The sequence below is a fragment of the Oryctolagus cuniculus genome, chromosome 4, assembly GCF_964237555.1.
Source record: "Oryctolagus cuniculus chromosome 4, mOryCun1.1, whole genome shotgun sequence".
Taxonomy (NCBI): Eukaryota; Metazoa; Chordata; class Mammalia; order Lagomorpha; family Leporidae; genus Oryctolagus; species Oryctolagus cuniculus.
In genome coordinates this window covers 113274004-113291016 of record NC_091435.1, presented here as the reverse complement: position 1 = coordinate 113291016, position 17013 = coordinate 113274004, and the positions used below count along the sequence as shown (strand labels likewise).

The 17013-nt window shown below is 37.2% G+C and overlaps 1 protein-coding gene across 3 annotated transcripts in view; it reads right to left on the bottom strand.

Annotated features, from left to right (window-relative positions):
• ZBBX (zinc finger B-box domain containing) overlaps nucleotides 1-17013 on the bottom strand; it is a 160523-nt gene that overhangs the window by 31739 nt on the left and 111771 nt on the right. For all 3 annotated transcript variants that reach the window (XM_070073199.1, XM_051818752.2, XM_017346893.3), the window contains one exon: nucleotides 2923-3076. In XM_070073199.1, coding sequence (XP_069929300.1) covers nucleotides 2923-3076 — 154 coding nt within the window. The remainder of the gene's footprint in view (nucleotides 1-2922; nucleotides 3077-17013) is intronic.

The following is a 17013-nucleotide window of genomic DNA, read 5'->3' as shown; positions in this document are numbered from 1 at the left end:
GAGTACCAAAAAATGTAATGTATATGAGTGAAATTGACATTTTGAGATTCAATGAATGATACAGTCCTTGCATCTACTGTTGAAGAACAGGTATCTTTTTTTTTTCTATTTGTTGAATTCTTTACTTAGTGTAGGGTTAATCTTATGAGTATAAATATATTGAGAGTAATCATTGAAACAATTAAAAGAAGCAATTTGAAAAGAAGAAGACAGGTAGAAACATGGGTAGGAGGGAGGGTAGGGTGGTAATTATTACTATGCTTCTAAATAAATATATATGAAATACATGAAATTTGTTTACCTTAAAAAATTTTTAAAATAAAGTAAAAAATAAGCAGTTCCCCAAATTTCAACACCTTAAGATAATCACTGTTAACATTTTAGCATATTTTTTCAAGCCTTTGTTAGTTAAGATATTTCTAAAAATTAAATAAAAATAGTCATTTCACTTCCAGAAATAAATAAGAAATAAGAATATATAAACATTAAAAAAGGCAATCCAAAAATGAGAATATTTAAAAACTATGTCTCTTATAAGGAGCTAATATATAAAATATAATTTTTAAAACTCAACAATAAAACAAAGCTAGATATAAAAATGAGCAAAAGACGGGGCCAGTGCTGTGGCATAGCGTAAAGCTGCCGTCTGCAGTGCTAGCATCCCTTATGGGTGCCAGTTCAAGTACTGGCTGCTCTACCTCTAATCCAGCTCTCTTCTATGGCCTAGGAAGGCAGTGGAGGATGGCCCAACTCCTTGGGCCCCTGCGCCCATGTGGGAGACCCGGAAGAAGCTCCTGGCTTTGGCTGTTGTGGCCAACTGGGGAGTGAACCAACAGATGGAAGACCTCTCTCTCTCTCCTCTCTCTCTCTCTCTGCCTCTGTCTCTCCGTCTCTCCATAACACTTTCATGTAAACAAATAAAAAAATCTTAAAAACATGAGTGAAGAACGTGAAAAGACATTTCTCCAAAGAGTACATATCAAAGACTAATAAATATGCTCAAAATCATTAATTCTTAGAGAAATGCAAATCTGAACTACAATGACACTACCAATTTAGACCCAGGAGAATGTCTACTATTAAAAAGAATAGACTAACAAGTATCATCAAGGATATGAAGTAACTACAATACCTGTGCACTGTTGATGAAAATATATTGTGGTCTAGCCACTGTGGAAAAGAATTCCATTGTTTTTCAAAAACTTTCAAAAATCTCCATGATCCATAAATTCCACCTCTGAGTATACACCTAAAATAACTGAAAGCAGGATCCACAAGGGATGTTGTACAACCCATATTCACAGCAACATTATTTGCAAAAGTTAAAAGGTGGAGGAAACTGAAGCATCCATTGATGAATAAATGGATAACCAAAATGTGGTAGATATACACTGTAGGATGCTATTTGCCCTTAAAATGGAAGAAATTTCATTTTTTGATTCAACCAGGGTATTTTATTGCAGAACAGACATAAATCCTCTATACTAAATCCGCATTCTTAATGCAACAATAATCAAAAAGGAAATTCTAAAGAAAACAAAAACAACAACAAAAAAAAAACCCACCCTCTTTCCACTTGAACAGTGACTTTCATATTCTTTCCCATAGAGTAGCTGGGAGTTGAGAGGTATATAAAAGAGAAGCTGAGTAGACAAAGCTTCAGACATTCTATCTGCAGTTTTGCAAATTTTGTTTTTTTCTTTAAAAAAAAAGTAACAGGAATTTTGACACCTGTACAACACGGATGAAACTTGAGTCATTATAGGAAGTGAAATAAACCAATTACACACACACACACACACACACACACGAAGCCAAATACTATATAGTTCTACTTTAACAAGGAAGTGTAATCAAAATCAAAAAATAGAAAGTAGGGGTTGAAAGGAAGGGAGATGAAGAATTACTGCTTTAATGAAATAGAATTTCAGCTTTGAAGATGAAAACGGTTCTGGAGATGAATAGAAATGATGGTCGCATGCCATTGTGAATGCTTTTAATACTATTAAACTGCACTTTTAAAAATGGTTAAGAGTGTGGAAACCTGGCATAGCAGTTAAGACATAATTTGGGAAGCTTACATCTCATATCACAGCACCTGAGTTTGAGTCTTGGCTCAGCTTTGGATTCCATTTTTCTGCTATTGTGCACCCAAGGAGACAAAAGGTGATGGCACAAGTAGATGGGTACCTGCCACCCATGTGGGAGACCTAGCTCCTAGCTTCAACCTAGCCCAGCCCTGGCTGTTGTAGACTTTTGGGAGAATGAACCAGCAGATTCAGCTGTCTCTGTCTCTGTCTCTGTCTCTGTCTCCCTGTATGTTTTTGCATCTTCCAAATATACAAAATCAATAAACATTTTTTAAAGAAGTTGAGAGCAAAAACGAATGACAGAATTCTCCCAGAAATTTCATAGAGGCTAAGATTTTGATTAGTTTTAAGTCAGAATTATAGGAATTCAGAAATCATCATATGGTACTTACCATGACAACATGATAGAGCAATTTCTGCTATATTTATAATTTAGTAAGGGTCACACTTCTAAATCAACAATAATATTTCCTCAGATTCATTATAGTAATTTTTCTCACATTTGATAATAGCCTTAATAAATGTCAGTGAAGCAGCATGATTCAAAAAATTCATGAAATGTGGAATTGGAAATTAAGTTTATTTAGGGGTACAAAACATTTTGAAATTTATTCATAGGATGTTATTCATGAGCATTTTCCATGAACATTTTGAAGGCTGCACATATGCAATACACAAAGTGTCAATGATTTTAGCATGGCAAGAAGGAATTATTTTATTCATTGAACAGAATAATTTCCCAGTATTTCCTAAGATGAGAACAGACTGTTTAAAAAAGAAATGAGATAGAAATTTGTTAGGTTGGTCTACAGATCATTTCATTTCTGATTACCTGCAAATGTATTCCAAGGTCTGGAATAGCTGCATTCTAAGCTATGAGAAGAAAGTAAGTTGAATCTTTCATTTTTATCAAAAATAAAGAATCTTTCAAGTCCTTGATATTGCTCAATTATAGGCTTACTTCTGAGGGCTATTTCTTGTAACAACTAGGAAACAAAATATTCAACACAATTAACTTTGTTTTCAACCTCATCAAAATTAGGAAGCATACTAGGTACTTGGTATGAATTTTGCTTTCATCAACATTGGTTCTAACAGTGGGGACAAAACAACATACCATTTTATAAACTAAATCCACAAAAATGTATAAACCACAATTAAGGGTAATTATCTGAAAACTACCTTCAATCAAAGGATTGTAGAAATTCAAGAAATACAATAAAGTTTGCTTTTCTATCTTCTTTCCCTGTTTTCTTACTTTTGTGTCTTTTCAAATAAATTATTTTGGAATATAAAATCTCTTTCATGTATAATGCTCTTGAACTAGTGTCTTTTTCTATACTTGAAATAATTTCAGAGGTGGAAGTAAAATACTAATAGAAATAAATTTGAACTGACAAAAGTAAAGGACAAAATCCAAGTTAAGTAAATAATAATCATGAAGCAAATATGCAAGTAGGAAACTGAAGAAAGAAGCAGTTACAAAATTGATGAAGTTTATATATATAGAAAATAATAGAATAGGCTTTGAACATAAATTTGGTTAATTTGAAGCTTGGATTTACTCCACTACCCTACTGATTTGTTTTATTTCTAAAATTTGTTTATTTATTTGAGAGGAAAAGAGGGATAGGGAGTAAGAGAGAGAGACAGACAGACAGAGAGAGAGAGAGCAAGTTGTCCCACCCACTGGTTCACTCCTCAAATGCCTGCAACAGCCAGTCTGGGCCAAGGCCAAAGTCAGAAGCCAGGAACACAATTCAGGCCTCCTATGTGGGTAGCAAGAACCTATTACTGAGCCATCATAGCTGCCTCCTAGGTTTCTCATTGGCAGGAAACTGGAGTCAGGAGCCAGAGATGGGAATTGAATAGGTGATGTGGGCTAGATTACGCAATCAGTTAACGAGCAGAGAAGCTAAGAGACTGTCACAGTGTTTGAGCCACAGCTACACAGTGCACAAAACCCCACAGCCTTCCCTGCTGAATTAACATGGATGCAGGCTGAACACACCCATTCCCCAGCATGCCCTGGAGCCTCACTACTCCTCATGCAGTAGAACCCACGATGAACATACGTGTGCTGTGCCCCATGTGGAGACATCATCACCCCTTTCTGGAGATCACCACATGCACTGAAGCCCCATCCAAACTCTGGCAAATTGAATATTCAATTAGAGGGCTACCCCTATTCTTTAAAGGGATGATCTCAACTTTGGTGGGGACAGTCACCATGCTAAGGCAGAGAGGTTACTCATATTCACATTGTTGTGTGTACTATCCCTTTAAACAAATCCCGCTTCCCTCTATACCATGATGCTTCCACCTTGAAATCTTGCAAGTGTGCAATGAAATACCTGAAATGAACCCAACGAGCGATTCCGTTCCCCACAACACAGTATTGTGACATGGAATATGAGCAGCTTAACCATTAGGTTAAACCTTTGTTCTGTAATTCATTTTTTAAAGGTTTTTATGCTAGGAGAGATTATATTTGGAATTAAACACACATACACACACACATACACACAAAGAGAGGAATCTCTTAGGAAACAAATTAGGATTTCAAAAGTAAGAGTTCTAGTTGGCCTTAAAATACAGTCTAAGTGGCTAATGGTATTTAACAATTCTCCTTAATAAATCTAATTAATGCCCCCAATGCAGTCAGTTTTAAGGAACTAAACAATGTAAGGGAATTTTGCTATAATTCAATATAAATTTATAAATCACATAAATGAGAAAATATTTTAAAATATAGTGATTGCTCAATGGAATATGTATATGTATCAAAGTCAAGTCCAAGTCCATTGTTTTCAGGGCATCTTCCCTAGTCCTCTCTGACAGGGATCAAAAATCCTAGAATTCCTTCAGCTCTACTGGAACTCATATTTGGACTATGCAGTTGCTAAACTAGGTTTTAAAAGTCTTGGCTAACAGGATTAAGAAACAGTGATTATGGTTTGTTTTGGTTTTGCCCAAACTCACAAAGTTAACTATTGACACTTTCAGAACCAGAATCAAGGAACTTGTTGTTCCATGTTCTTCCCAGTTATTGCCCTAAATTTAATCGGAAGTTCTCCCAGGTGAAGAAATCAATTCCTGAAAATCAAAGTTCAAAATGAGCAAACTAACATTAAACTTGGGTGCCAGGACACACCAGTGCTAAAAACTGGCCTTCTAGAAACACAAATTTTCTACTGAAGCACACCAGGCAAAATGTAAACAACTTCTGCTCTTGGAATGGCTTCTACTATGGTGGAACAGAAACAGTTCAGGTCTAGTCATTACTGCTGACAAAAGTAGATTCAGCCACTTAAGTCGTCAAAAACAAGAATTCAGTCTGAAAACCGTGAGGTACTAATTCCTCTCCCAGCTATGACCCAACAACTTCACTCACTTCAGAGGTTGGTGTCTCCCTTAAGAAGGAGCTCAAGGAGAAGCCTGGGAGTCAGTTTAAAGCCTATTACAAGTGGAAGAAAATTTTCTGTGAAACTACATTATTTTATCCCTCAGATACAATCACTTTGGAATGGCTTAATTATTATTTTGTTTACATATTTTAAAAAAAGACAATCATCAAGTTAGAGACCTGTTGGTCTGTGGAAGATTCCTTTGAAATTCCAACATGAGGCCGTGGCATTGTGGCACAATGGGTTATGCCACTCTTTAGGATGCTCACATCACATGCTGGAATGTCTGAGATTGAGTCCCACATCTATTTCCCATCCAGCACTGCTGCTAATGAATACCCTGGGAGCAGATGATGGCTCTACCCATGCTGGAGAGATCCAGTTGGAGTTCTTGGCTCCTGCTTGTGGTCAGGCCCAACACAGGTTGTTGAGCGCAGTTGAGGAGTGAACTCATGGATGGAAGAGCTCTTTCTCTCTGTTTGCCACTCTGCCTTGCAAATAAATAAAATATAAATCAATTTAAAAAAATGGAATCCTATAACTGATTGTTCCTGCAAGGCCTCCAGCTGAATATCCCCCAAGAAGAAAAGGCGCTACTGTGCAGGACTACATTTACTGTAACCTAATTGAAAAAACAATATCCATGTAAGCCACATTACAACAGTCCCTGCCTTCTGATTATTTCAGCAGGTTTCACCTGGTGAGGACATTAGGGATCCCAGTCATTAACTGGTTTCCTGAACTATGTCACTTCATGTTTTATATGAAGAATTTATAGTGTTAAATGGAGTAAAATAAGAATGTGTCCTAAAAAGGTACACCCTCCTGTTAATAAACATCTTAAGTTAGTGATACCTCTTTCACACTAATTAAATAAGCTGGTGTCATCGTATAAAAGAAAAAAGGCAGGCTGCTGGAATTTAATAGTGCAGTTAAAATCACAGCCATTCTGACAGGCTTTAATGAACTGAGAGTAGACCAGGATATTAATAGATATTCAAATCCCTGGTTCAGTCACCCAATTGGAAAGTTCTCTTAGAAATGGGACTAGAAAATAAGGCCTGAAGGCAATGCGTGTTGCCCTATGCCTCCACACTGAAACAAAGAGTGTGTTGGGCAAGACTTCTCAGCGAGTTTATCACACGCACACTTGGAAAAGAGAAGCAGAGAAGGATAACACTCTACTCAGAGCTTACTGGTAAAAAAGAGGTGAAAAGGAAGAGAAGGTCAGGAATAGATCCAAACAGACACAGGTACTCAAAAGGAGAATAGTAGACACATTTTAAAACCCAGGTCCGTTTTCAATAACTCTTTGCCTGTGCCAACATCTAGCAGAATTTTCCCAATGCTTTCCTCTAGTAATTTGATGATATCAGGTTGGAGGTTTAAATCTTTGATCTATTTTGAGTTGATTTTCATATAAGATGTAATGTAGGGGACTTGTTTCAGACTTCTCCATACGGAGATCCAGTTTTCCTGGCACCATTTGTTGAAGAGACTGTCCTTGCCCCAGGGATTGTTTTTAGCTCCTTTGTCAAAAATAAGTTGGTTGTAGATGTGTGGGTTGATTTCTGGAGTTTCCATTCGTCTACAAATCTATTTTATATGCCAGGAAGTAGACTGTTTTGATAATAACCATCCTATAGTATGTCTTCAAATCTGGTATTGTGATGCCTCTGGCTTTATTGTTCAAGACTGCTTTATTTTTTAAAAGATTTATTTATTTATTTGAAAGTCAGAGTTACAGAGAGGCAGAGGGAGAGGGAGAGAGAGAGAGAAAGAGGTCTTCCATCTGCTGCTTCCCTCCACAAATGGCCACAATGGCCAGAGCTAAGGTGATCCAAAGCCAGGATCCAGGAGCTTCTTCTGGGTCTCCCACATGGGTGCAGGGCCCCAAGCTCTTGGGCCATCTTCTACTGCTTTCCCAGGCCATAGCAGAGAGCTGGATCAGAAGGGGAGCAGCTAGGACTCAAACTGGCACCCATATGGGGTGTCAGCACTGCAGGTAGCAGCTTTACCTTCTACTTCACAGTGCCAGCCCCTTAAGATTGCTTTAGCTATTCAAGATCTCTTGTGTTTCCATATCAAATTTGGCATCATTTTTTTCTAGATCTGAAAAGAATGCCCTTTCTTTTTTGATTGGGATCACATTGAATCCATAAAGTGCTTTGGGTAGTATGGACATTTTTATATCAATTCTTTCAATCCACAAACATGGAAGAATTTTCCTTATTTTGTATCTTTTTCTTTCTTTAAGGTTTTGTAATTTTAATAATAAATATCTTTGACATCCTTGGTTAAATTTATTCCAAGACCACAGAAGCACAGGCAATAAAAACAAATATAGACAAACAGAATTACATCAGTTAGCTTCTGCAACGCAAAGACACTCTCAAAGTGAGGAGGCAACCAACAGAATGGGAGAAAATATTTGCAAACTATGCAACTGATAAAGGATTAATATCCAGGAACTGTAAGGAGCTCAAGAAACTCAACAGCAATAAAACAAACACTCCAGTTAAAAAACAGGCAAAGCACACAAACACACATTTTTCAAAGAATGAAATACAAATGGCCAACAGACACATGAAAAATGCTCAGGATCATTCTCCATCAGGGAAAGGCAAACAAAAAGCACAATGAGGTTTCACCTCATCCCAATCAGAATGCCGTCAGAAAACAATTCTAAGATGGCATATTAGGGAACTACATACTGCATTAGGCTAGGGATAAATAGTAAAAAAAAAAAAAGGAAAAAAGAAAAAAGGTGTAGGAAATCTACTTGAGACTTGGAGAGAAAGTCACACTGGAAATTCTACAAGAGTAAGAGGAACACGGAGGCCCTTTGTTGGGGGTGAGCGAGGTTGTGCACCACAAACACAGACACAACAAATGACTGCAGCAGCCAAGAGCTGTAGCAGGTGGCAACTTGGAGATAGAGGTCAGACCAGACTGCAGCAATCCTCACTGATACAGCCAGAGGGACAGCTTGATGTGAGTCTGGACTGGAGCCCCAGGGGCTACCAGTTGTTAGCAGTTGCCTGAGGACCCAATAGCAGTGTCCACTGCCTGGCTGAGAAAGGGCACGTGCCATTTTGGGTTTGGCCAAGAGCTTCGGAAGCCTTTTTGCATACACACAGCAACTGGCTGACACAGGACACCATTTTCTTGGCAGTACTGGTGGCAGTGACAGGGAGACAGTGGCTCTTGTCTATGGAGAGTGATCCAGAGATTCTAACAGAGGGAAAAATCTGCAGTCCCCACACACTATAAGCCAGAAAGGAAGGTGGATGGGCAATCACATAGGACAGTGAAGCACCCACAGTCCCCCACGATTAAGACATTTAGCTAGAGCTGGCTCAGGGAACATCTGTCTCACTGTTGACAGGACAGGCTGGCAGGACAGAATGAAACCTCTACACCCAGCAATTGTAGGAGCCTGGTGTGCTGAGACAGTGGGGACTCTCGGTGGTTACATGAGAGGGTTCAGGGTATAGCTGAGTATCTGGGTAATCACTGGTGTGGCTCACATGCACTGAGCTTCTTGGTTGCCTAGGGCTGGTCAGCACAGTGGAAATCATGCTCACAGTGAAGTCTGCACAGATCATTTGTATGGTTCTTACAGCAGCATGGATGAGTGTTGGATGCATAGGGGGCTAACACCCAGGCATTGCTCAGCTTGGAGTAGAGGAGGTGAGGGGGTGATCACACCAACAGAGGTAACCATTTCCATGCTTCTGTTACCCTGGATACTCACCCCATCCTGAAACATTGACCAGAGCTCCCTCATAACACCCTCCACACAACTCTGGTATTCACTGAAAATACAGACATTCCACTAAGCCACAGAGGCATAACTCAGATAAAAGCTATCAGAGGAAAATAACAATTAATTCCACAATTGACTAAAAATAAACACAGAAATTCAAGAAACAAGAATAAGAAAGACACCATGACCCCTCCCCGCCATGGAACATAACAGCATTTCAATATTAGTATGTGAAGATAAAGACACTGAGGAAATTAAGGAAATAGAACTCAAAAAATTAATCACAGGATTACTCAAAAGCCATCAGAAGCAAATCCATGAACTAAAGACAATACATGGCATGAATAAAAGTTTTTCTGATGAAATTGAGATTTTAAAGAGAAATCAAAATGAAGTATTAGAAATGAAAATTGCAATAGATCAAATAAAACATGTGGTGAAAAGCCTTAAAAGCAGACTTGATGAGGCAGATAGAAAAAAATATCTGACCTAGAAGATAAATCTTTGAAAATCTTTCAATCGGGCAAAAAAAAAAAAGAAGTAGAAATTAGAAAACTTAAAATAGTGTTATAAATGTATGGGATACTATCAAATGATCCAAACTACAGGTCTTAAGAGTTCCTGAAGGTTTGGAAAGAGAGAACAGACTAGAGGCCCTATTTAGTGTAAAAAAGACAGAAAATCTCCCCAATTTGGAGAAAGAAAGAGACATCCAAGTACAGGAAGCACATAGAACTCCTAACAGATTTGATCAGAAAAGATCTTCCCTATAACACATTGTAGTCAAATTTTCCACAAAACACAAAGAAAAGATTCTAAAATGTGCATGAAAGAAACATCAGATTACTTTCAGAATTTCTTCAATTGGACTCACAACTAACTTCTCGTCAGAATCCTACAGGCTAGAAGAGAATGGCAAGACATAGTCCAAGTCTCAAGAGAAAAAGAACTGATAACCCAGAATACTGTACCTTGAAAAACTCCTATTTATGAATGAAGGTGAAATAAAGACTTTCCATAACAAACAAATTGAAAGAATTAGTCACCTCTCATCTAGCCTTACAAAAAAATTTTAAGGATGTGCTACACACAGAACCACAAAAAATAGCCAACACTACAAAAGAAAGAGAAGGCAGAAAATTCCACCAAGAAAAGCATAAAGAAATTCAAAGTAAACAATAGGAATATTTATAGGAAAATGGCAGGGCCAAGCCATTACTTATCAATAGTCACCTTGAATATAAATAACCTCAACTCTCCAGTTAAAAGATACAGACTGGCTGAGTGGATTAAAAACAAGACCCATCTATTTGCTGCCTACGGGAAACACATCTCACCAACAAATGTACCCACAGACTGATAATGAAAGGATGAAAAAGATATTCCATGATAATGGAAATCAAAAAAGGGCAGGTGTTGCCATCCTAACATGAGACAAAATAGACTTTAATATAAAAATTGTTAAAAGAGACAAAGAAGGGCATTATGTAATGATTAAGGAATCAATTCAATAGGAAGATATGACTATAATAAATGAATATATGCCTTATTACTGGGCGCCTGTCTATTTCAAAGCAGTGTTAATGGATCTAAAGGGAGACATAGACTCCAATACAATAGTAATGGGAGACTTCAATACCTATTTTCATCAATAGCCAGATCAACTAGGCAAAAAAATCAACAAAGTAATAACAGAGTTACTTCATACTATGGACCAAATGGACCTAACTGACATCCTCAGAACTTTTCACCTCACAGTTGCAAAATACACATTCTTCTCATCAGTGCATGAAACTTTTTCCAGGATAGACCATATCCTAGGCCATAAAGCAAGTCTCAGAAAATTGAGAAAAATCAAAATCATACAAAACATCTTCTCTCACCATAATAGAATAAAGCTGGAAATCAACAACTCAAGAATCTCTAGATCATATGCAAACACATGGAAACTGAAATACATGTTCCTAAATGCATAGTTGGACATAGAAGAAATCAAAGAGAAATAAAAAAAATTTCTGGAAACGAATGAAGATGGCAATACATCATATCAAAACTTATGGGATACAGCAAAAGCAGTGTTAAGCAGAAACTTTATAGCAATCAATGCCTACATCAAGATACTGCAAGGCCAGCATTGTGGCATAGTGGGTAAAGCCACTGGCTGCAGGGCAAGCATCCCATAGGGGCTCCAGTTTGAGTTCTGGTTGCTCCACTTCCAATCCAGCTCTCTGCTATGGCCTAGGAAAGCATCAGAGGATGGCTCAAGTGCTTGCTCCCCTGCACCAGCAATGAGACCTTGGAGAGGCTCCTGGCTCCAGATTTCGGATCTATGCAGCTCCAGCCATTGCAACCATTTTGGTGTGAACCAGCAGATAGAAGAGCTCTCTCTCTCTCTCTTGCTCTCTCTCAATCTCTCTTTCTCTCCCTTTCTCTGCCTCTACCTCTCTGTAACTCTGCCTATCAAATAAATAAGTAAATCTTAAAAATAATAAATAAATTGAATAGGCACAAAATAAATAAGCTATCAATACCTCTCAAGGACCTAGATAAACAACAAAATAAATTAGTAGGAGGAAAGAAAAAATTAAACTTAGAGAAGAAATAAACAAGATTGAGACAAAAATACAAAATATCAGTGAAATGAAGATCTGTTTTTCTGAAAAAATAAGCAAAATTAACACACAATTGGCACAACTAAACAAATAGAGAGAAGACCCAAATCAATAAAATCAGAGATGAAAAAAATGAATACAACCACAGATACCAGATAAACAAAAAACTAATCAGCGATTAGTACAAAGAGATATATGCCAACAAATTGGGAAACCTAGAAGAAATGGATAGAATTCTAGACACATAAAACCTACCAAAATTGAGTCATGAAGACATAGAATATCTAAATAGACCAAAGCAAAGATGGAAATTTAATCAGTTAAAAAAACCTCTCCAAACAAATATAACCTTGGGACAGGAGGGCTTCAGTGCTGAATTCTACCAGACATTTAAAGAAGAACTAATTCTGATCCTTCTCAAGTTATTTAAAACAATCTAAATGTTGCTATTCAATATAGTCCTGGAAATCTTAGCAAGAGCCATTAGGCAAGAAAAAAAAAAATAAAAGGGATAGAAATTGGAAAGGAGGAAGTAAAATAATCCCTATCTGCAGATGACATGATTCTATATATAGGGGATCCAAAAGACTCCACTAAGAGACTATTAGAATTCATAAAATAATTTGGCAAAGCGGCAAGATGAAAAATCAACACAGAAAAATTATTAGACTTTTCATACACAGATAATGTCATGGCAGAGAAATCACTTTTAAGATCAGTCCCATTCAAAATAGCTTCAAAAAGAATTAATTACCTTGAAATAAATTTAGCCAAGGATGTCAAATATCTCTACAATGAAAATTATAAAATACTAAAGAAATAGAAGAAGTCACACAAAAAATATGGAAAAATCATCCATGTTCATGGATTGGAAAAACGTTTATACAACCAAAAGCAATTTACAGATTCAGTGTGATATCAAGCAAAATACCAACAACATTTTTGGAAGATCTAGAAAAAAATGATGTTAAAATTCATATGGAAACACTAGAGATCTTGAATAACTAAAGCAATCTTGTACAACAAAAACAGAGCTGGAGGCATCACAATGCCTGATTCAAGACATACTACAGGGCAATTATAATCAAAACAGCCTGGTACTGGCACAAAAACAGACCCATAGAACAGAATAGGAACTCCAGAAATCAATCCACATACCTACAACAAACTTATCTTTGACAAAGGAGCTAAAATCAATCACTGGAACAATGACAGTCTCTTCAACAAATGGTGCTGGGAAAACTGGATCTCTGCATAAACAACTGTGAAACTAGACCCTTACCTTAAACCTTACACAAAAATCCACTAATAATGGATCAAAGACCTTAATCTATGACCCAACACCATCAAATTCATGGAGAACATTGGGGAACCTATGCAAGACATGGCATAGGCAAAGAGTTCTTGGGAAAGGCCCCAGAAGCACAGTCAATGAAAGTCAAAATTGACAAATGGGATTACATAAAGCTGAGGCTCTTCCGCACTGCAAAAGAAGCACTCAGGAAAGTGAAGAGACAACCGACAGAATGGGAAAAAATATTTCCAAACTACACAGCTAATAAAGGGTTAATATCCAGAATTTATATAGAGCTCAAGAAATTCAACAACAACAATACAAAAAAAAAAAAAAAAAGAAATGGGCAAAAGATTGACAAGGCATTTCTCAACAGAGGAAATTCAAATGGTGAACAAAAACTTGAAAAAAATGTTCAGGATCACTAGCCATCAGAAAAATGCAAATCAAAACCATAATGAGCTTTCATTTACTCCAGTTAGAATGGCTGTCATACAGAAATCAACAAATAATAAATGTCAGTGAGGATGTGGGGGAATAGGTACCCTAATACACTGTTGATGGGAATGTAAATTGGTACAGCCACTATCGAAGACAGTATGGAGATAACACAGAAATCTGAATATAGACCATCCCACTCCTGAGAATTTACCTGAATCAAAAAGAAACCAGTATATGAAAGAGTTATCTCTACCTTTATGTTCATTGCAGCCCAATTCCCAATAGCTAAGCTATGGAATCAATCTAGATGTCCATCAGCTGTTGACTTGATAAAGAAATTATGGTATGTATACACTATGGAGTACTATTCAGCTTTAAAAAAATGAAATCCTGTATTTTGCAACAAGATGGACACAAATGGAAATTATATTTAGTGAAATAAGCCAGTCTCAAAAAGACAGATATCATATATTTTCCCTGATCCAAGGTAACTAGTAGAAGTACTTAAAATGTAATGTATTGGAGTGAAAAATGCATTTTGAGATTTGATGGTTGTTTACAGCCCTTGTCTACTCCACTGAAGAACAGTGTTTTCTTAATCATACTATTTGTGGAACTCTTTTACATAGTACAGGGTTAACTTAATGATCATTAAGTAACTAAAAATAGATCTTTGTAAAAATTCAGAGAGGCAATGGGAGAGGGAGGAGGAATAAGGTTTGCAGCACAGGTGGGAAGGAGGGTGGGGTGAGAAGTATCACTATGTTCCTAAATTTAAATATGAAATACATGAAACTTGTATAATAAAATTTAAAAAAGATTTTTTTTTTGGTCACAGCGTCTTGGCTTTCTATCCCTGAAATATTCTCATGGGCTTTTTAGCTGGATATGAATGCCTTAAGGGCTGATTCTGAGGCCAGAGTGCTATTTAGGACATCTGCCATTCTAGGAGTCTGCTGTGTATCCCGCTTCCCATGTTGGATCATTCTCTCCTTTTTAATTATATCAGTTAGTATTAGCAGACACTAGTCTTATTTATGCAATCCCTATGATTCTTAACTGTATCAGTATGATCAATTGTGAACAGAAACTGATCACTTTGACTAGTGAGATGGCATTGGTACATGCCACCTTGATGGGATTGAATTGGAATCCCCAGGTATGTTTCTAATTCTACTGTTTGTGGCAAGTCCAATTGAGCATGTGCCAAATTGTAAATCTTCTCGCCCTCTTACTCCCATTCTAATATTTAACAGGGATCACTTTTCAGTTAAATTTAAACACCTAAGAATAATTGTGTGTTAATTGAAAAGTTCAACAAATAGTATTAAGTAGACCAAAACAAACAAACAAAAATATTAAAAAGACCTACATGAAAGATCTCTGTGAATGAGATCCCAGTGGAAAGAATGGGCCATCAGATAAGGAGGTACCTTTCTCTGAAAGGAGGAGAGAACTTCCACTTTGACTGTGACCTTGTCTAAATAAGATCGGAGTTGGGGAACTCAAAAGGCTTCCATAACCTTGGCAACTCATGGCAAGAGCCTAGGGTGATTACTGACACCATAAACAAGAGTGTCAATTTTTAAACTAACAACAGGAGTCACTGTGCACTTATTTCCCATGTAGGATCTCTGTCCTTAATGTGTTGTACTACGTGAATCAATGGTATAACTAGTACTCAAACAATACTTTACTTTGTGTTTCTGTGTGGGTGAAAACTGTTGAAATCTTTACTTAGTATATACTAAATTGATCTTCTGTATATAAAGAGAATTGAAAATGAATCTTGATTTGAATGGAATGGGAGAGGGCGTGGGAAATGGGAGGGTTGCAGGTGGGAGGGAAGTTATGGGTGGGTGAAGCCACTGTACTTTGGAAATTTATATTTATTAAATAAAAGTTAAAAAATTAAAAAAATTAAATGAAACATACTAATGGTGTATTCCAAATCATAAAAATAAATAAATAACTCAAAAAAAGAATGGCTATTATCCAAAAATCAAAGGAATAAATAAATACTGGTGAAGATACAGAGGGAAAAAATACCCTAATATATAGTTGGTGGAAATATATATTAGTATGATGATTATGGAAGACAATATGGAGATTCCTCAGAAATCTGAAAATAAATCTACCATATGACCCAGCCATCTCCCATCTAGGGATTTACTCAAATGAAATGAAAGCAACATATGAAAGTTGTTTGTACCCCCATACTTATTGCTGCTCAATTCACAATAGCTAAGATATGGAGTCAATCCATATATCCTTGAACTAATGACTGTATAAAGAAAATGCGGCATATATGCATAAAAATCTAATGTATAGAAGCAAAATTGACATTTTGAGATTTGATTATTGTTTATAGCTCTTATCTCTACTGTTAAGGAATGGTAGAGTTTTTTTTCTTCTATTTGTTGAATTCTTATTACTGGAGGTTTAAGCTTGTGATTATAAAATAAACTGGAACTACATCATTTTAAAAATTAAAAGAAAAAATAAGAAAGTAGGGAAGGGCCGGCACCGCGGCTCACTAGGCTAATCCTCCACCTTGCGGCACCGGCACACGGGGTTCTAGTCCCGGTCGGGCCCCGGATTCTGTTCCGGTTGCCCCTCTTCCAGCCCAGCTCTCTGCTGTGGCCAGGGAGTGCAGTGGAGGATGGTCCAAGTGCTTCGGCCCTGCACCCCATGGGAGACCAGGAGAAGCACCTGGCTCCTGCCATCTGATCAGCGCAGTGCGCTGGCTGCAGTGCGCCGGCCGCGGCAGCCATTGCAGGGTGAACCAATGGCAAAGGAAGACCTTTCTCTTTCTCTCTGTCTCTCTCTCTCACTGTCCACTCTGCTTGTCAAAAAAAAAAAAAAAAAAAAAAAAAAAAGAAGGTAGGGAAGAGGGAGAGTGGGGGCACAAGCAGGAGGGAGGGTATGGTGGGAAATGTCATTATGCTATTAAATCTGTATGTATGAATTACATAAAGTTCACCTTATATATATATTTAAAAAAAAACAGGACATAGGATGTGGGAAGAATTAAAGATATAACTGTGACAAGATAATAATTCTAATTTATTTCAGTTCAAAAGTAATTTCCATGCCCTGATAAATACAGCCTGTGAGATTCCAACCTGTCTCTGATGGTCATAACCAGTTAAGTTACCTGTTTTCCCTCTTACCATGCAGAGAGTTCAATAAAGAATTAGAGAAGTTGAATATTGGGATTCACCTCAATTTTTCACTTTCCTGGGGATGAAAATTAGACTCCTCCAACCCAACATTCCTTCTCTGGAAGTACAAAAGCAAGGGAATAAGTGTTCCCCAGGAAACAGCACTTAACTACAGATGCTACCATGGACTTAGGTGTGTCCTCATCTAAAACTGTGGGCAATCACTGCCCTCTTCA